The sequence below is a fragment of the Rhineura floridana genome, chromosome 3 (assembly GCF_030035675.1).
Source record: "Rhineura floridana isolate rRhiFlo1 chromosome 3, rRhiFlo1.hap2, whole genome shotgun sequence".
NCBI classification, from domain to species: Eukaryota; Metazoa; Chordata; class Lepidosauria; order Squamata; family Rhineuridae; genus Rhineura; species Rhineura floridana.
Window position 1 is genome coordinate 85,955,931 of NC_084482.1, and position 20,611 is coordinate 85,976,541.

The 20,611-nt window shown below is 41.7% G+C and overlaps 1 protein-coding gene across 2 annotated transcripts in view; it reads left to right on the forward strand.

Moving 5' to 3' along the window:
* Nucleotides 1–20,611, forward strand: part of DOCK2 (dedicator of cytokinesis 2) — a 459,036-nt gene that overhangs the window by 99,356 nt on the left and 339,069 nt on the right. For both annotated transcript variants that reach the window (XM_061616811.1, XM_061616812.1), the window contains exon 26: nucleotides 11,655–11,809. In XM_061616811.1, the coding sequence (XP_061472795.1) occupies nucleotides 11,655–11,809 (155 nt within the window). The remainder of the gene's footprint in view (nucleotides 1–11,654; nucleotides 11,810–20,611) is intronic.

Here is a 20,611-nt window from a genome sequence, read left to right on the forward strand (position 1 = left end):
ATATCAGGCAGCTAAGGGCAAAGATTCTTGATGCCTTTAAAGATAATAATTGCAAACAAGATTTGAATTTTAACTGAAGGTGAATAATTATGTTAAAATGTGTTTCTAATTGGTATTTTCCATAACTAACATTTACAGATGAAACAATTAATTAAATCACTAATAAACAACAACAACACACTAACTTCTGGCAGTAAACATTTCTGTACTGTGAAGAGAGCTTAAAGTTTATCTGTTGTAAAATAGCCACTTGAGTTACAGCAGGAATATAAATGTACAAGAGATTTGTTGTGAAAATGTTACAACAATATAATAGAAAAGTCTAGAACATTCTTAATTTTAATATAAATTTTAGGGACTTGTACAAATATTTATACTTTTAAAAATAGAAAACCACATGTTAGAAGTCTTCATTAGACACACATTTTAATTGTGTGTGTGTATACACACACACTGCCTTAGATGTTGTTTGTTTATCAGAATTAATCAAGAAACCTCTTGCGCTGCATAATTTTGTTTTAGCCTAGAAAAATGTTCCCTACTCAAATTGCAACTAAGGAATTGTGGTTGTGCTTTCTTAGGATCAAAACTGCTGTAATGTGTGAAATTTCATTTGAAAGTAGCTTCAGGTGTTTGCAGTGATAGGAGTGTCAGTGAGGTCATACAAATTTGAAAACTTCCCCTCTTCCTGGGGATTCACTTCTGGGAAGACTGTATCATGCTCTCCCCACTTTTCCAACCAGTGAGAAGTTCCAGGGGCACAGTGGCTGCCTACGCTTGGTTAATGTACCATGGGTGCTCTTCCTACTAGCATGCTTCTTAGCATGTTAGGGGGAAGATTAAATGGAAATTATGAGGGGCTGGTCTTGAAGAGATACAATATACAGCATGGGATGAGATTTTATGCACAACTTATTATGCAAGTAGCCATGTATTCAAACCAGTTTGCCATCAGTATAGGTAAAATCAAAACTAGTTATCACAAGTTTTTTTTAGTGTGTGTGTGTAGATTAAAGATTCAATTGTGTCTGCTGTTATTAAAGAACTCTGAAGTTATATATAGATAGATAGATAAATTTATATTATCATTAATAAAAAAACCTGCATAGCTAAATCGAAGGCTAGAAAGATAATGATTACGTTATTTTAATAGCAATGATTAACATGGTAAGTTGAATATTAGTTAATTCACTCACATAATGGAAAATATCTCTTAACTGGGATTGCGTGATTTTACCGGTCTGATTTACCATTGTAGGAGACTTTTAATGTCAGTATGAAATGGATGCTTGGAACTATTTGTATATAGAATGTGCTGGAAAAAGTCCATTCAGTTATGATGCTTCTTCTATTGTTTTCTATTCAGAAAGATGGAAGAGAAAATGTTGCGTTGGCAAAATGAACCTGAGTCAAATCTTAGGGGAGCATCAGAAGACCTTCAGCATTTTCTATGTCAGGATAGTGTAACAGACTGTTCTTCAACCTTGGGTCCCCAGATGTCGTTGGACTACAAACCTTGAGTCCCCAGATGTTGTTGGACTACATTGGCTAAAGTGGCTGGGGCTGGCTTGAGTTGTAATCCGAAAACATCTGGGGATCCAAGGTTGAAGAACACTGGTATAACAGACTCATGGGAAAGACTCATGGGATTGGCCCCACCCACATGGTTGCATCATTCAGGCACAGCCCTGGGCCACGTGGGATCCATGTGATCCCTCCCTCACAGCTGTGGGAACATCTCAAAGGGAACTAATTTCAGCTATTTCTGACTCATTCTGTTGCCTAGCTGGTTTCCCATCACCTTGGAATGTAGGCATTATAAATGTCCTATGCGTATTAATTTACACCTACTGTTTCAGTCCTTGCTTTTACTCAGTAACTTTTTGAGTTTGATCATGATGCAAGCTTTTAAAGCTCTGGTTGCATAATTGCACTCAATTCATCTTTTCTTACGTTACTTGAAGAAAGAGTTACAAACATTAAAAACAACAATTGAGAATTTGGACAGCTGCAGACTTCCGGGAAGGGTGACTTAGCCTGTGCCTGCTTTTGAGACGGGCTCCTGCCTCAAAAGAAGCTTATTCAGATATATCAGTCAGTTTTTTCTTTTTTTTTTGACTGATTAAACTTCTCCCGGGTAGGGAGAAACGAAGAGATTAACCTCAAAGCCTATTTTTGTTGGGACGACCAGATCTCATTAATTTATGGGACGAGGTCCAGCCGACGAAGGTGGGACGGATTTTTAACAGCAAGCTCTATCTGATAAAGCGAACGTTCACCTTATCTTCTAAGAGAGAACGCACTAACAGGCAAGCACCCTTCTTTCTATATTTTTCTTTTACTTGACTTAAATTGTTGCTGTTTAAAAGAGATTTGCCAGATTGATCAGTTTTTGACATCTCACTGGGGAGCCATAACTTCTCTCTGCTACGCACTAATTAATAGCTTATCTCTGTTTTTGTTGCAAAAAGCTGTCCTGGATTTGCATTCTAAAGATATACACAGAAGAGGGATTTCTATTCCAGATTTTTATTTTGAAAAATATTATACTGTTTTGAGACTACTCTCTTTTTGGTCTATTTTATTTTGACGAATCTGTTTCTTGACGATTGCCATTAATTGTTTCGATCCTGGGAACTGCATTTTGTTTACTTAACTATTGGAGAGATAAGGCTGTCTGCTCTGTTTATACTGTGATGTCACCAAGTTTGGAGTATTAACCCAATTGTTGCTGAAATAAGAAGTGGTTTTCCTATATTTTTCTTTTAAAATGGCAATTAAGAAAGTGGCTGAAAATCTGGAAATAACTATGTTTCAGAAAATAATGGATGAGATTGAGATAATGAAAATTGAATTGAGTAAAATGAAGCAGGAGATTAAAGATATAAGGGTCCCTGTGAGAGAGGTGACCCTGGAAGGGGTCCCTGTGAGAGAGGAGACCCCAGAGATTGGAACAGGGGTCCCTGTGAGAGAGGTGACCCTGGAGACTGGAATAGGGGTCCCTGTGAGAGAGGAGATCCCGGAGATTGGAACCAACGTGGAACAGGAACAAGATTTGGAGTCTATGGACTTTAGAAATAAAATCTATTGTTTGGAACTCAATGTTATCTCTGAAGAAATGAATGAAGATTCTAGAGATAAAGTTATCAATGGCATGGATAATCTTCTGGACTGGAATGATGTGATGGAGCCCAATATAGAGAAAATCTATGGAATTAACTGCAGCCATGTGACAATGGAAAAACTTTTAAGAGATGACCCAGTGTATTTTGAAAAAAAGAACAGAGATATGATTTTACAGCAGTATTTCAGCAACCTATTCAGAATGGATGGCAAGAAAATATTTGGGATAGAGGTAATCCCCATCAGACTCTTACTATATGACTATGGCTTTGACAGCAAGATTATTATGGAATACTGATAATGGAAGATTGGATATTGAAATTACTGGACTTAACAAGATTACTGAAGATGGAAGATGGAAAATGGAACTAATAGAGATAATAGAACAATGGCTACTGAAATTATTGAACCTAACAGATTCTGATGTGATGGATTAATTGAAATGTTTATTTTGACTATGGTTATGACAATAAGATTATCATAATTAGTAATGAGATGGATTAATCGATATGCTTATCTGGAAAAAAAAATTGATAGATATATTTCTTAAAGAATTGAAACCTCTCTTTGACTTTTTGTGGAAAGAATAAAGTAATGTTTATGAGATTTGATGATTAAGTAAGATAACTACTGGAGGAAAGTGATTTTATAATATGACTTAAGAGACAGGATTGTTATATATTATAGACTTATAACTGATTTGATCTTTGACAAATGGGAAGTCAATATTTTACTCTTTATTTTTTATTTTTGTTTTTTTTTTTCTCTTTTTTTCTTTTTGTTTAACTATTTTTGATTTTGTTTTTTGTCTTTGAATGTTTTATGATTTTGTCTTGTATGTTTTATGAAAATCTGAATAAAAATTATTGAAAAAAAAAAAAAAAAGAGAATTTGGACAGCTGCTAAGAAACTTCTATTTATTGGGTCACAGAACGTATGCACCTTGCTCCTGCCATAAATATATTCTTCCCCAGAGATGTTCTGACTGGGCACAGTAAATATTGTTTTCATATGTTCTGCAGCCATAAGAGTGAGTAATAAATTCCAAAAAGAAGTATTTTAAAAAGAATATATTTCCATGGATATATCAATTCACCCAAACATGCTGAAGTTATACACTAGGGCCATTGAGCTAAAGTGTATTTAAAATTAAAATGCGCACAAAAAGTAAGGCTTCAGGTTATGTACTAAATTGTGCTTGCTAAGTATGCCTCAATTATTGATGACTGGCTAGCACTTACAGAGAGAACAGAAAGGGCTGTATTTAAGAAGCTTAAAAACAGCTACCACTCAGTCTGGATGAGGGAATACTATTACCCACACTTTATAAGCTCTTTCACATTCCAAGAAATGGCAAGATCCCTCCTCCTGAATGCTGCCAAAATGTCTTCTCTTGTACCTCCATGCTCCAACTTATGCCATTTTGGAAGTCTCCCAACCCTCAATAACAGATTTTGAGGGGTTGCAGGAGAGTGGGATAGAGTGGACATGAAAACTCCATTGGTTTTCTGGATCTATTCCCCATGTGCATTATTTCACCGCCACATTATAGTATTATTCACTAATAGGCAAAAAACCTTGCGCTTTAAGAATGTACCTATAGCCCACAGATATTTCTACCAAACTTTAAAAAGCAGGGAAATTGGGCAGCTATAGTGAATGCACCAGGGGAGCAGGAGACCTGAACTCCTCTCTGAGATATTGTACTGCCCTACAAAGTTGTCAAAATGCAAACACAATTTGGGTTGGTCTTTCACAGTCCAATCCACTTGCTGTGTAGCTTGGAAGAATTTGGTAACATGTGCCTCTGACCATATGGTGAGTGGTGGCAACACCTGCCATCTCCAAAGATGGAGAATTATAATTTTGTATGTTTGTTGGTGTTCTTCTTACTTTGCTTCTTTCCTGTGTTACTAATGTTTCTACAGAGAATCTAAACTAGAAAATTTTATTTCCCTCATTATTCATCCTAGAAATCTGTGTCAAATTTATTTTTATTAATTTCAAAGCCTTTTTATTGGTCAATGTCATATGATGGTGAAGATAGCCTTTTTTGTTTCAAACTGGAGGTTATGGTCTATTTCTGTTTTGGGTGCATTAACAGTTGGACCTGAAACTGCAGTTTAATGTAAAATCAGACTGATTACAATATGCTGCTACTTTAGCAATGACTCTAGTTGTTGGAAAAAAGAGGATGCATGTTTTCAGCCTGCTATGTTTAAACCACTTCATTTAAGGAAAGGTGTTCACGATCAATTAAAAACATAAAGCACACCTAGAATTTTGCTAGAATATATTTCACCTCCCACTGTTTTATCTTGTGCAAATTGAGACACTTCTGAGGTCCACTGCAGACTATTTTGCAGAAGTCAGTGCCATTATTCCACAATTATGTTTGGAGTTCTTTTAGTATAAATTTTGTAAAGTGTTGCTGTACTTCACATATTCATAGAAACAAAAGCAAAAGAAAATGATTTTCTATAGAAAACTTCACTAAAATTGCAAAGAAAATCAGACATATTTAAAGTGACCATCTGAACTATATCAACTGTCTTAATAATGTTGCTTCCTCCCGGCTAAAACAAGATCAGCACAGGACATATCTTCTTTCTATGGCTGATTTTTAATGAATTTCAACAGATTATGAGAACTCGCAGAAAAAAGTCCAAAAGGGCTCTGAGTTTTTTTTCTCTCTTTTTAGACTTTGGACTCTCGATTCTCTCTGACTGTTTTGTGTATCGCCATGAAAATTGACAGGGTTGTTAAGCAAGCGTTTCTGAGTTCAGAACTATAAGTTTTGTAAGGTTTTGTTTTGAAATGAGCTTATGGGAAGCCTCAGAATGGCATGGGGGGATATTTTCCATTTAACATTGCGGAATGTGAAAAATCCCTGCTGACTATAGTATACAGCCACTCTCGTGGCTGTATAAATTATAATTCAGGTTCTGCTTACACATCCCCCCTTCAGTCCAGTCCTGTCATTTTCCATTTATACACCTGTCCTTCATGTCCTGTTCCTACTATCCACGAGTGTTCCTTCAGTCTGATTTCTCACTCCCTTTCAGTAATGAGTGCTGGGGAGAACTGTGGCACTTCTCACTATAGCAATTTCAAATAGTAAGCAAGAGAGAACAAAGCAATATTTTCATAGGAAAGCATGGTTTTATGTAAGTAGTAGGAGTGTGCATCAACAAAAAGATTCCCTTCAGACCCCAATTTGCTGCTTCATAAAACAGCCTGATTTGGCTCAGACAAATTTGGAGGCAGCCTGATTCCTCTACCCCATTCTCTGTAGTCATATCTTTGCTTTTTGATAGAAGTGGATTAAATTTGCAGGCACACGGGCCCCTCCAGAGTGGGTAAAGCCTTCCAAAGTACAGCCAAATAAGTTAAGGGACTTTTGTCATGGACACCCCTAAAATATATTTCCCCTTCCCTCCCTAAAGAAACTGTCTATAACTTTTTATTCTGGGGGAGAACTGGATTAATTTGCAGGCAAGGCATGAAACTTGCCAAATTTCAGAAAGATACCTCCAATTTCAAGTTGTGGGAGTATGCTCTCCTGGAAAAATTGACTCTTATGCTGCAGCTGGCTGGAGGGAAAAAAAGAAACAGATATGCTTGAAGCAGACTGGTGGCCTTTTATACTTTATTTTGTATCAGAAGATATGAAAGGAGATGGACCAATCCCATTTAGAAGTCTTTGGATTTCTTAAAGTGCTCTTTATTGGACATAATAGAGGAAGCAATCTCATTCAGGTTCTTTTTAGCTGTCTCATTGTGGGAAAGGGGGTGGGGAGGAGATGGTTCAAGGGGAGAGGGGAAGATAGCAGGGATATTTTTTGTTATTATACTCTCATCTGTTGTTAATTGAAAAATAAAAGAAGAAGGATTGCCTCAGTGATTTTCCTGCAAGGGCAACCATTACAGTTTTGGGATCTGCCCTGTTTCTCTCCTTCACTAATGTTTTTTTAAAAAAATGGCTATAGCTTTATACCTTTTGAATGAAGTGGATGGCATCTGAGAGTGGATAAAGACTTCGATTTTTATAAAGAAGTAGGTCTAGGGGCTTTTGTGCTAGATATTTTTAAAATCTGATTTTTTAAAAATAAAAATTCTATAACTTTTTTGCGGGGGCAGAATTGGATGACATTTGCCCGCAAGCCCACCACTTTTGTGGGCATGAATCCTGCAAAATTTCAGAAGGTTAGTGGCTGTGATGTACCAACAGACAGCTGGTATAGTGTTTGTAACAGTGAGAATCACTTAATCTCCCCTGGTGTTTTGTGGGCAGTTGCTCTGAAAATTGCAGACCTGACAGAGGTACCACTGAGTAAGAAACCTGCCAGATTGCAAACAAATAGATCCAGGGGATTTTGTGCTAGGCACCTTTTAAAAGTTGGTTTTGGGGTGGGAAGACTGAAGTGATTCACTTTCCAGATAAAATCATGTCCTCTGATTACAAGCTTGATCTGTCAGTCACAGTGGAGTTCTCCTTCTGTGCCCTGTCCCTTCCTTATGTTCACATCTTCCTTAAATTTAGAGACATATGCTTTGTTTTTGCAAAGCTGCTTCCTCCACCGAAGTACTAGGATTGGAGAGTACTGATAAAATCTTGATTGTGAGCTAGACCTGACAGTCACAATGGAGCTTTCCCTCTGTGCCTTTTTCCTACTCTCCCTTCCCCCATCTTCTAACCCTGGTTTTATGGTAAACCTAGAGACATTACTCTTGCTTTCAAAGGATGATTGTTTGCAGCATTTTATTCATATCTGGATCATCAAGGTGCCACAAAATGCTTAGGAGTCCCTGATTGAACTCATGTCGCCTCAAAGAGACTCTATTTCACCTCTGACAACTCCAAAATACGTCTGAGACATACCACCACCATGGGATTAGTCTGAATTAGATGTACACTCCTACTAAACAGCACAACGCAGAGTACAGCTGTAGGGATCATGCCAGAATTAACCAAGTAATATTCTAACATAGACTACTCTGTTAGGGAATTTGCCCCTGTGAGAAGACCCCAAACAAGGGTTGAATGCTAAAAAGTTTTAGAAACCACAAATTTGGTCTTAAGCAATGAACAAGTTTTAGAGGAAAACCTTTTTTTCTTTCAACACCATCATCCAGCCTTTTCACACCATTTTGTATTCTCCATCTGTCATATTACTTTCCCACCATAAAAAAAGCTTTTCTGATAAAAGAAAAACAAATATTTTCTTTCTTGCATTGAAGGTAGCATTTTTGGGATGCTGGGAATGAAATGTAGGTAGGAGGAGAAGGGTGACAGATGGCCGTTCCCGAGTTTTGATATGTGTTTATGTTTCAAGAGCAGTTGTATCTCTGGCTGAGATGCTGAGTGGCTGTTTCTTCCCCCAAAACTGGAGTAGTGTGTATATGCACAATACATGACGATCGGACACGGGTTAGAGCGGCTGCAGCAGCCTACCATGTGGCAATAAGGGCAGCAAAAAAGGATTTTTATGCTGCTTCTATTGCGTCCGCAGAGTGCTGTCCCAGGAGGCTGTTCCAAGTGGTCCGAAGCCTGGTTGGTCCAGTTGCTTCAGAACCGATGGGACATTCTAAGATCTCCTGTGATGAGTTTGCAAAGCACTTTGCGGATAAAATCAATCGTCTAAAGAGTGCGATTCTGCACGCTATGGATACAGTGAGTGAGCCAGAGTCGGCCAGTGGTTCTCTGGTGATGTGGGATCGGTTCCAGCTTCTTCCTTCCGAGGAAGTGGACAAGGTGCTTTCAACCTTAAGGCCAACCAGCTGCTTACTCGATCCTTGCCCGTCGTGGCTCATTATGAGCTGCAAGAACAGACTGGGCGAGGGGATCAAGGCGGTGGTAAATGAGTCCTTGGAAGAGGGCGTGATGCCATCAGCTCTCAAGGAGGCAGTAATAAAACCAGTTTTAAAGAAGCCCTCCTTGGATCCCCAAGATTTGAACAACTTTCACCCAATCTCAAACTTACCATTCTTGGGCAAGGCGGTTGAGCGAGTGGTGGCAAAGCAGTTGCAAGCGCACTTGGAGGAAATGGATTATCTGGATCCACTTCAGTTGGGCTTCACGCCTGGACATGGGACTGAAACAGCCTTGGTTGCCTTGGTGGATGATATGAGGAGAGCGTTGGATAGAGGTGAATGCACCTTCCTCGTCCTCCTGGACCTCTCAGTGGCTTTTGATACCATTGACTACGGTATCCTTTTGGACCACCTGGAGGGATTAGGCATGGGGGCACTGTACGGTGGTGGTTCTGTTCCTTCCTCTCTAATAGGCACCAAAGAGTAACATTGGGGGATGAGGTTTCGGATCCTTGGCCTCTCAGCTGTGGGGTGCCACAGGGCTCCATCCTCTCCCCGATGCTATTTAACATCTATATAAAGCCGCTGGGGGCTATCATCAGGAGATTTGGGCTGCAGTGTCACCAATATGCGGATGACATGCAGCTCTATCTCTCATTTAAATCTTCACCGAGGTTGGCTGTAGAAATCCTGTCCAAGTGCCTGGAGTCGGTGAGTGGCTGGATGGGAAGGAATAAGCTGAAACTGAACCCTGACAAAACCGAGGTACTGTTCGTGGGAGACAAGGGAAGGTTTGGGGATTTGGACCTGGTGCTCAATGGGGTACAACTGCCCCTAAAAGACCAGGTCCGCAGCCTTGGGATCATTCTTGACTCCCAACTGTCCATGGAAGCTCAGGTCTCAGCTGTTAGCCGGGCAGCACTGTATCAATTCCATCTGATACGGAGGCTGTGCCCCTACCTTCCCAATCATCTGCTCCCATCGGTGGTACATGCCCTTGTCTCCTCTTGCCTAGACTACTGTAATGCGCTGTATGTGGGACTACCCTTGAAAACGGTCCGGAAGCTGCAACTGGTACAGAACACAGCGGCGCGCCTGATTAAAGGCAGCCACCGGTGAGATCACATAACTCCAGTGCTAAAAGAGTTGCACTGGTTACCAGTTGCTTGCCGGGCCCAATTCAAAGTGTTGGTTTTGACCTTTAAATCCCTATATGGTCTCGGCCCAGTCTATCTGAACGAGCGCCTCCAGCATCATCAGCTATGCCGCCCAACAAGATCAGCCTCAAAAGACCTTCTCTCTATCCCATCAGTCAAAACAGCCAGATTGGTGAGGACTAGAGAGAGGGCTTTTTCAATTGTGGCTCCCACCCTATGGAACTCCCTCCCAAATGATCTCTGCCATGCTCCCTCTATAATGAGTTTCCGCCGGGCCTTGAAGACCTGGCTCTTCAGGCAGGCTTTTGGGGTGGGCTAGATTTTATCGTCATTGTTTTCAGATTCTTAATGTCTATTATATTTGTATGCCTATTTTGTATGTCGCCCAGAGTGGCTGGATAGCCAGTCAGATGGGCAACTAAGAAATTCAATAAATAAATAAATAAGTAATATACATTGCTGCTATTCAAGTGATTAGGTAAAGGTAAGGGTGTCCCCGCACTTATAGTGTGAGTCGTTTCCGACTCTTAGGGTGACGTCTTGCGATGTTTACTAGGCAGACCGTATATATGGGGTGGGATTGCCATTTCCTTCCCCGGCCTTTCTTTACCCCCCAGCATATGCCGGGTACTCATTTTACCGACCACGGATGGATGGAAGGCTGAGTGGACCTCGACCCCTTTTACCGGAGATTCGACTTCCTTCTTCCGTTGGAATTGAACTCCGGCCGTGAGCAGAGTTTCAGCTGTGTTACCACAGCTGACCACTCTGCGCCACGGAGGATCTTGCAAATGGGGAAGGGGAATGTAATCAATTATGTATCATTTGTGGACTGAAAGCAACAACAGTAGTGAATGCCAATCTGTTTTGCTAGATTGATTTCTGTTCTGGACATGGGACAAATAACCAAGTTGGAATCTAACTCCGGCCATGAGCAGAGCTTCGTCTGCGTTACCTCCACTTACCACTCTGTGCCATGGCTCTGCGCTCACGCCATCTTGAATGTAAATTTGGCCAGAACATAGCTCAGCTTAACAGATGATAATTCGTTGCCAAGGAGGTTTTCTGTATAGTTGTCCATACCATATGGTTTATTTGCTCTGATTTTCTGTAAAAAAATAAATAAATGCAAGGTTCACATTTTTAATGTATTTTACTGCCTTTCTAGCTCTTGGTCAGGTTCTAATTTTCTCCCTAAGGAAATTTTATTAATGGAACATAAAATGTATAATTTTTGGAAACTGGAATTGAAGGAAGACATTTATTGTGTACTCTGTTCAGATTTATTATTTCAACCAGCCAGTTCTTAGTGAGGAGTAGATGTGGTATTACTCTTTGCTGAACTGCCTATAGCTATTTCTCGAATCAATATCTACAGAATGAATGTCTTTCTTCACAATTACATTGGTAAGATGTAAGGGGATAAAAGCCACAAGGCTCTAAATGGGAAGAGATTTGAATGAAGGACAGTCATGGTAGGGGGAGCTGCACTGCATGCTTTCAGTGAAGGCAAACACAAAAATGTCTGTCATAATCTAAGTAGTAAATTATTGCTTTCAGAATGTAGAGACATTCTACTCCCTGTCATTACCAAAGAACTGAAGGAATTGCTGGATCCAAGGAATTACTGCATCCAAGAAACACAAATCCAAGAGAAGAAGTATTGTGTTGAATTACTCAACAGCATCCTGGAGGTTCTCAGCTGTCAAGATGCAGTGAGTATTGCTGATGACAATGATTATGTAGCTGGTTCCAGTTGGTTGTAAGGTGGTCCTGATTAAGTCGTAAAATATTGATGCTGATGACTCTCATTTAAATTCTAAATATAACAGGGCCCTGACAGATTGAACGAGTTCTCTTAGTTTTCAGTATGACACTAGAAGCAGTAATTTTCCCCTCCGGGTTTTCAGGATCATTTGCCTTGACATGTCATCAATCCTTAATCAGCTTTATTTCATTAAAGCCAAAGAAGTCATGCTGTTTTGTTACTCATTGTATCATTGATAGTATATACATGAACCATGTTTTGGCGATCAGGAATATACTGCAGGCTCTCTTCTTCTTTGTTTTTTGTTTGAGGGCAACAAAAGGTACCCAAAACCATTTATTATATTTAGAAAAATGTATAAACCTTTTAATAAAATAGTCTAAGTACTGTACATAAAAATAATAACCATTATTAAAGCAAACAATGGAAGATGAGGATGTAGGAATGAAAAGAGTACAAGTCCACAGTCATTCCTGATATCTATAACATAGTTATGCCTCCACTGGACCATTCAGAATGCTGTATGGAAAAATCCATCAAGAGGATAAATGAGTGAGTCATATTTATACCTTTTCTGCTTCTAATAAGTAGAAGTGAATTTAAAAATGTCATATATATATGCAGGTTCACTAGCAGAGACCTGGAATTTATTTTAAGGAATTGAGTTATATTCTATTTCCCACTGTCTGTTTTGAAGAAGGTGAAGGTGTCCCCACACTTGTAGTGCGAGTCGCTTCCGACTCTTAGGGTGACGTCTTGTGACGTTTACCAGGCAGACCGTATATATGGGGTGGGATTGCCAGTTCCTTCCCCGGCCTTTCTTTTTAGTTATTATTTAATCAATGCACCTTCACTAAATCTGCATTGTATACATTTGTACCAGTAATTATGTGGGAGCAGGTTGCCGGTGAAGTGGGGGACATGCAGGCACATCAGTGGAACCACCTGATTGGATCTGCAAGTCTGCTTGCACAGTCCCAACCTTACTGCAACCCTGCACCTGATGCCATTGTCAGGAGGGCGGCTTCATGTATGCCACCTGTGCTTTATCAGCCTTCCTCAACTTGGTGTAGTCTAAAACCTGAGGTTTGGACACCTCCCATCGGCTCCAGCCAGCATGTACAATGGTAAGCAATGCTGCCCCACCAGCTGCTACTGCATTTCTAATATACACATCTTGTGTTTTTAAGCAGAAAATGCTTAGAGCATCCCAGTTGCTTCCCATGATAGTGCCACCTTAAATTGAAATGTCTTGAAGAGGTAACAGGATGAATTTGGGTCACTTCAGAAGCCTCAATATAATTCTTATCACTAAAGTTAAGATTCTGAAGTGACACTGAATGTGAATAGTCACTTAAGTTGTACTGTTTAAAATATGTGGAGGTAGGTTGCTTAGCAAAATTTCCTTGACTTAATCCATTTTAGTCAAATAGTATTGTTTGCTAGGGAGAGTCCAGGATATCATAGAAGTTCTAGCCTTTTCAGTTTTCATGGTGCCAAGGCTAGTATGCATGGAGTAAAATAATAGTGATTTTAAAGCATTCCTTTCAATTTACAAGTAGTTTGTAGGCATAACAATGTTTAATTGTTTTAATACTGTAATGAGTTTAATTCTATTTTAAATGTAGATTTTTATATGTCCAAATTATATGTACCCATTTTTAGTTGTAAGCCGCCCTGAGTTCCAGTTCTGGAAGAAGGGCGGGGTATAAATACAGATAATAATAATAATAATGATAACCTGGCTCAGAAAACGGGTATCCTTTGTCCCGTACGATGCCCATAGACAATTCCCACCTTGCTGGTGGGCCCGCAGGGCTCTGACAGCTGCAGGCTTTGCAGCTGCATCAGGAAGAATCCTGGCATGGCCTCAAAACCCTTGCATGGCCATGCACGCAGCACCATGCTGGGTCAGGGCAGGTTGAGGCTATTTAATTCCTGTTCTGCCCCTCCTTGGCCTCTTCCCAGCCTTGCACTGTGCCCATATACCACACAGCCCACAGGGAGGAGCATAGGTTTTTACTGTTTGCCATGTGGAGCTTGTGGAGCTTTGTTTGCTAACAAGTTCTTTGCCTACCCTTTATTGTTCTTTTAATTTGGCTGATTGGCTCATTTTTAATTTGGCTCATTTGTTTAATTTGGATTTGGCTGATTGGTTGTTCTCTTGCCAAATAGCTTAATCATTTAAATAGGTTAGTTTGGTCATGTTTGGTGGATAGATGTGGGAATTTCATAGGGTAAGGCTTGGTGAACACCCTTAGGCACCATTTAAGGTGAAAGGTGGGACCTGAGGCTTGTCTTCCGGCTTGATGAGACTTGCTGGTAGGGTACGATTCCCCTTTGGGACTAACTTGTTACACCCACTTGGAGTTGTGAGGTCCTGGGAGGGGGTGGATCAGGAAGGCCTCCCTAACCATCCTGAGATGCTGGGGCTGGTTGAAGAGGGAGTGTGCTTGAACCACCCCCTTTCATGTGGCAGGTTGTCCTCACCTGATTGGTTAAGAGTTAGGTCCCACACAACCACACTGCAGATAATTTGCATAATCATTTGCATAATAATTTCCTCAATTGGCTTTATCTAAATAAACATGGCCTTTGTTTTACCCACATTTCACCTTGTCACACCTCTTCACACCTCTTCACTTCCTGACTTCAGCTGCAATTCACTTTTCACTTCCCTTGCAAGATAAATATTTTATTTTGAAAAACAGAAACATCACTGGATGTATTGTTGTTGAGTTAATGCATCTCTCAGCAGGATGTTCAGACAGACATTCCTATACACTGTGTATTCACTAGCAGGAAATCTTTAGGTGTCTGGAGAGCACAGCTTTGGAAGCTGCTTCTAAGAGGTACAAATGAGATTTCCCCTTTCTTTCCTCCTTCAGCCCACCATTGCACCTCCCAGTATTTCACAGAGGTTTGGGGAAACTCCTGAGGAGATTGGGGGCACAGAGGGCTGCAGGAGTGAGGAGAGGAAAGGGAAGCCCCATTGTATCTGTTGACACAATCATAGAATCATAGAATAGTAGAGTTGGAAGGGGCCTATAAGTCCATGAAGTCCAACCCCTTGCTCAATGCAGGAAATGTTGGGTCTCTTCCAGTATAAAGGTCCATGTTTGTGCTAACTCTTGCAGAAGTGCTTTAAATTAGAGCCCAAGACTTGAACTGAATTGGTTTTAGCTGTAATTATTGCCTGGAGTCTAGTATTTTACTGGGCTGGATTTTTTTTTTTTTTTTTAGTTTTATGGGTGGTTCTGTTGGTTATTATAGTGTTAAGTGTTAATGTTTTGATGTTTTTGTTCTGATGTTATTGTTATAAGCATGGGGGTTGGGATGGATGATTCCTGTGGGGCCCCTTTCCAGCCTCTGATATGGAATCCTGTGCCTTGGAATAAGCAACTCTCTGCTGGTCAAATGAGTCTTTTGTTAACCAAATAGATTGGCCAGGTAAGATAATGGGCCTAGCAATGGTGAATGGGCCAGGGAGACCCTTTTGTCATTGAAGTTCTACAGGACAGCATCCCCCCCTCCTGGCAGCCAGCAGAAGTTGTGCTTGTAGTTTGAGTGTGTCTAGAGAATTGTTGGGGACTGGAAGGCAGGCAGAAAGACTGGCTCTCTGCACCATGGCCTTTGGGGTGCCTCCTGCAACCCAGATGAAAAAGCTGGATATTGGACTGCTGATGCATTGAATCCCTCCATCCTTGAGCTCAGGTTGGAATGTGTGTAAATAAACAAACCATATTTCATAAAGATACCGCAGTCTCCGCTGACCTTCTTCCCAAAGGAAACCAAACCCTGAAGGGGTGCAGGAACCCCCAAAATCTCACCGCTCGGAGATTGGGGGAGGCACCCAACATTATATACTGGAAGCCACCTAGGGAGCATGTATCCCTTAAAGCTGGCCTATAAATAGTTTATATAAATAAGAGTAGTGAAGCATGTAAAGACCCTATTGAGTTGACTTAGGATGCATATCCTTGTACTTCCTGACCCTGTACTCAACGATACTAAACTAAATTGAAAACACATGGCACATATTTAGAATCCGACTTAGGAACATGATGGATGAGCTGCTGTGTTGATATGCACTACTGCTACCAAGGAGAGAGAAGCTCTGTTAAAAACCTCATCCTATGGATGTTTACTTATATGTCCCACTGAGTTCCAAAGCTTCAACTTCCAAGTAAGTGTGCATGGAACTGTAGCCTAAGACTTTCATTTTAGGGCATTGAACTTCAGCCAAATGATGATGCCCCTCCTTGGGAAGAACAATAAGAATGTTTAACTTTACATGAGCCTCTTACATTTCTACCACCCTCTAGCAATTTTTGCAGCTGGTTCATTATTGAGATTTATAAATTAAACTGTTACAATAGGAGCAAGCGTGTAACTCTAAACTTTATTTGAATTGTGGTTGGAATGCCCCCTTGACATTTAAAGTGTAGTTGTTTAAGATAATTATAGAGTAAACATTGTATAGATATTTTAATGAATGCTCATGTTTTGTCTCTTATCTGTTATATTGCTTTTACCACACAAGAATCGGAGTCAGTTATATATTTTCTCTTTTCCATTTATTATTTATTTATTATTTGATTTATATCCCGCCCTTTCTCCCAGCAGGAGCCCATGCTTGATCAGACTTGTTTGTGATGTCAATGCTTGATCAGACTTGTTTGTGATAATGTCAACTTGGCTAGCAGTATTTGACAATGTTGTGCTTTCAATGTGAAAAGGCCGTATTAAAGTTGAAAAATGAAAAACATATGATTCTGCCTTTTTAAAAGTAACATTCAGTTGTTGGCCTCAGTTGCTTTAATAATAATAATAAATAATAATAATAATATTTAATTTGTTTGTCGCCTATCTGGCCGTTAGCCACTCTAGGCGACGTACATTAAAAGAGATAAAATACAATAATAACAGATGTAATCACATTAATAACAATAGATAAAATACTGGACAGTCATCAATACATATAAAAGCAAATTATAATAACAACATACGATAAATGACAGAATCATGGTGATTTACCCAATGACTTCAAAGGCTTGCTGGAATAGCCACGTCTTCAGGGCCTTGCGGAATACATCTAGGGAAGGGACATGTCGAAGATCATATGGGAGGGAGTTCCAGAGAGTGGGGGCCACCACAGAAAAGGCCTTCTCCCTAGTACCCACCAACCTAACTGTTTTGGTTGGAGGGATTGAGAGAAGGCCTTGTGTGGCTGATCTAGTTGGGCGGCATAATTGGTGGCGGTGGAGGCGCTCTTTCAGGTAAGCTGGGCCGAAACCGTACAGGGTTTTAAAGGTTAAAACCAACACCTTGAATCGGGCCCGGAAAACAACCGGCAGCCAGTGTAGGTCAAACAACACTGGCGTGATGTGATCCCGTCGGCGGCTGTTAGTAAGTAAGCGCGCCGCTGCATTCTGTATAAGCTGTAATTTTCGGGTCGTTTTCAAGGATAACCCCACGTAGAGCGCATTACAGTAGTCCAATCGAGAGGAGACCAGGGCATGCACTACGAGCGGGAGCTGTTGAACAGGGAGGTAGGGTTGCAGCCTACGTATAAGGTGTAATTGATACCAAGCTGCCCGGCTCACGGCCGAAATCTGAGCCTCCATGGACAGCTTGGAATCAAGAACAACCCCGAGGCTGCGGACCTGGTCCTGTAGGGGCAACTTCACCCCACCAAACACCAGGTCAACATCTCCTAACCCTCCCTTGTCTCCCACAAGTAGTACCTCGGTCTTATCAGGGTTCAACTTCAACCTGTTCCTGCCCATCCATCCACTCACGGATTCCAGGCACTCGGACATGGTCTCCACAGCCCTCTCTGGTGAAGATTTAAATGAGAGATAGAGCTGAGTGTCATCCGCATATTGGTGACACTGCAGCCCAAATCTCCTGATGATCTCTCCCAGCGGCTTTACATAGATGTTAAATAGCATGGGAGAGAGGATAGAACCCTGTGGCACACCACAATTGAGAGGCCAAGGGTCTGAAACCTCGTCACCCAATGCTACCTGTTGGTGCCTATCAGAGAGAAAGGACTGGAACCACCGTAAAACCGTGCCTCCCAATCCCAAACTCTCCAGGCGATCTGAAAGGATACTGTGGTTGACGGTATCAAAAGCTGCTGAGAGATCCAGGAGGACAAGGAAGGTGAATTCTCCCCTATCCAGTGCCCTCCTCATATCATCTACCAGAGCGACCAAGGCTGTTTCAGTTCCATGTCCAGTCCTGAAACCCGATTGGTATGGATCTAGATAATCCGTTTCATCCAAGTGTGTCTGCAACTGATTTGCCACCACTCTCTCAATGACCTTGCCCAAGAATGGTAAGTTTGAAATTGGGCGGAAGTTGTTTAAAATCTGGGGATCCAAGGAGGACTTCTTTAAGATGGGTTTAATAATAGCCTCCTTGAGGGCTAGTGGCATAACACCCTCTTGCAAGGATGCATTAACCATTGCCTTGATCCCCTCACCCAATCTCTCTTTGCAGCTCATAAGGAGCCACGATGGGCGAGGGTCATTTAGACAAGTGGTAGGCTTTACAGATGAGAGCACCTTGTCACATCCTCAGCAGGAAGAGGCCGGAATCGATCCCATTTGACCGGTTTGCAACTGGTTAACTCTAGCTCACTCACTGTATCCACGGCGCACGGAATCGAGCTCCTCAGGTGTTCGATTTTATCAGCAAAGTGCTTTGCCAATTTGTCACAGGAGGCCTTAGACTGTTCCAAGGGTTCCTGAGCAACTGGACCGACCAGGCTTCGGACCACCTGGAACAACCTCCTGGGACAGCACTCAGCTGATGCAATAGAGGCAGCAAAGAATTCCCTCTTTGCTGCCCTTACCGCCACTTGGTAGGCAGCTATTGCTGCTCTAACCTGTGTCCGAGCATCTTCGGAGCGTGACTTCCGCCACCAGCGCTCCAGTCGTCTCACCTCCTGTCTCAAAGTACGCAACCGTGGTGTGTACCATGGTGCTACTTGAGTTCTATTCAGGGGGAGAGGACGTTTCGGAGCCACTTGGTCTAACGCCCCGGCGATCCTCTCATTCCACTCCATCACCAGGGCATCGACCGGGGGACCTTCAGCAGGTTCCAATTCCCCTAGCGCCGTCAGGAAACCATCTGGATCCATCAGGCGCCTGGGGCGGACCATTCTAATAGGACCTTTACCCCTGCGGAGGGCATGCGGCATTGAGAGATCCATCTTTGCCAGATAGTGGTCTGACCATGACACAGGGGTAAAAGAATTAGCCCCTAACTTCAGCACACTACCCTCCCCTCCCGGGACAAATACAAGGTCAAGAGTATGACCGGCTACATGGGTGGGCTCAGTATTACTAAGGCGCAGTTCCCAGGAAGCCATGGTTTCCAGGAAATCCCGAGGGGCTCCAGTGAGAGTGGTCTCAGCATGTATGTTAAAGTCACCCAGAACTAACAGCTCCGGGGACAACATTCGCACATCTGAGATCACCTCGAGCACCTCGGCCAGGGAGTCTGCCGTGCAGCGGGGCGGGCAGTACACGAGCAGGATCCCTAAACTGCCCTTCGAGCCCAACCTCCAGTACATACAATCAACAAAGCTAGTCCCACGAAGGGAGGTCTGGCAAAGAACAACGACTCTCGATAAATAACTGCCACTCCCCCTCCCCGCCTTCCGACCCTCGGCTGCTGTGCGTAACGGAAGCCCGGTGGACACATAGCCTCAAGAATAGGAGCTGAGGCTTCGTCCAACCAGGTCTCCGTAATACATGCCAGGTCTGCACATTCATCCAAGATCAAATCATGAATGGTAGAAGTTTTTGGTGCTACAGACCTGGCATTACACATCAGCAGTCGAAGGTCAGTAGGAAAAAGATGCAGCCTTTTCCAGGATAAACTATTTGCTGTTACAGATGGCATGTATGAAATTTCAAAGGTTATCCCCCAAACCCTCAGTTTTATAATTAAATTAATTGTAATTGGGATCCCAAGTGCACTTGAATGCTACAGATGCAGGATGTATTTTTCTGCATACAGCAAAAAGCAGATCTGTAACTAAACTCATTTGCCTGCTTTTTGCACCATGTTGGACATATCTGAAAAAGGAAGTTGGGTATCATTTCTGCTGGTAAATACTTGAGTTCCCTTTTCAAACAAGACAACTTGAAGTGCAAAGGTGAAATAATATGTCTATTTGCACATTATTATTTAAAATGCATATTATAATTTTAAAATATTCCTAAATATTATACAAAAATGGGTCCCTGCCATAATGGCTTAAAGTTTAATAGACATGATGATAAAGGGGAAAGACAGGAATGGAAGAGGAATATAAGCAAATTCAGTATACAATGTTACATAATGATAATATGAAATGGCTGTAGGTTGTGGTATCAGATATGAACCAGATGTGGCCTGTGCCTTCCCCTCCTTGGCCCTGCCCCCATGTAGCTATTAGGCTATTCAAAAGCTGCAATTGAGGGTGTGTGGCCAGGGTATGGAGAACATGGCTACTTGAAGCTGAGTGACCGCTAGGGACATCTGAATCTCCCTCCCCCGGTAGATGAATTTAGAGAGATCTTCCCATAGTGCATCTCAGGTGAAGGTGAATGTCTGATCTGGGGGAACATGTGAAAGCAGGTGATGTATCTACCTTTCTTAAGCTGAAGGAGTGAGATTTGGTAATGCCAATCAACAGCTGTGGCCTCTCTCTTCAAAAATGGTGCCCACACCACTGAAAGTGGGAGAAGTT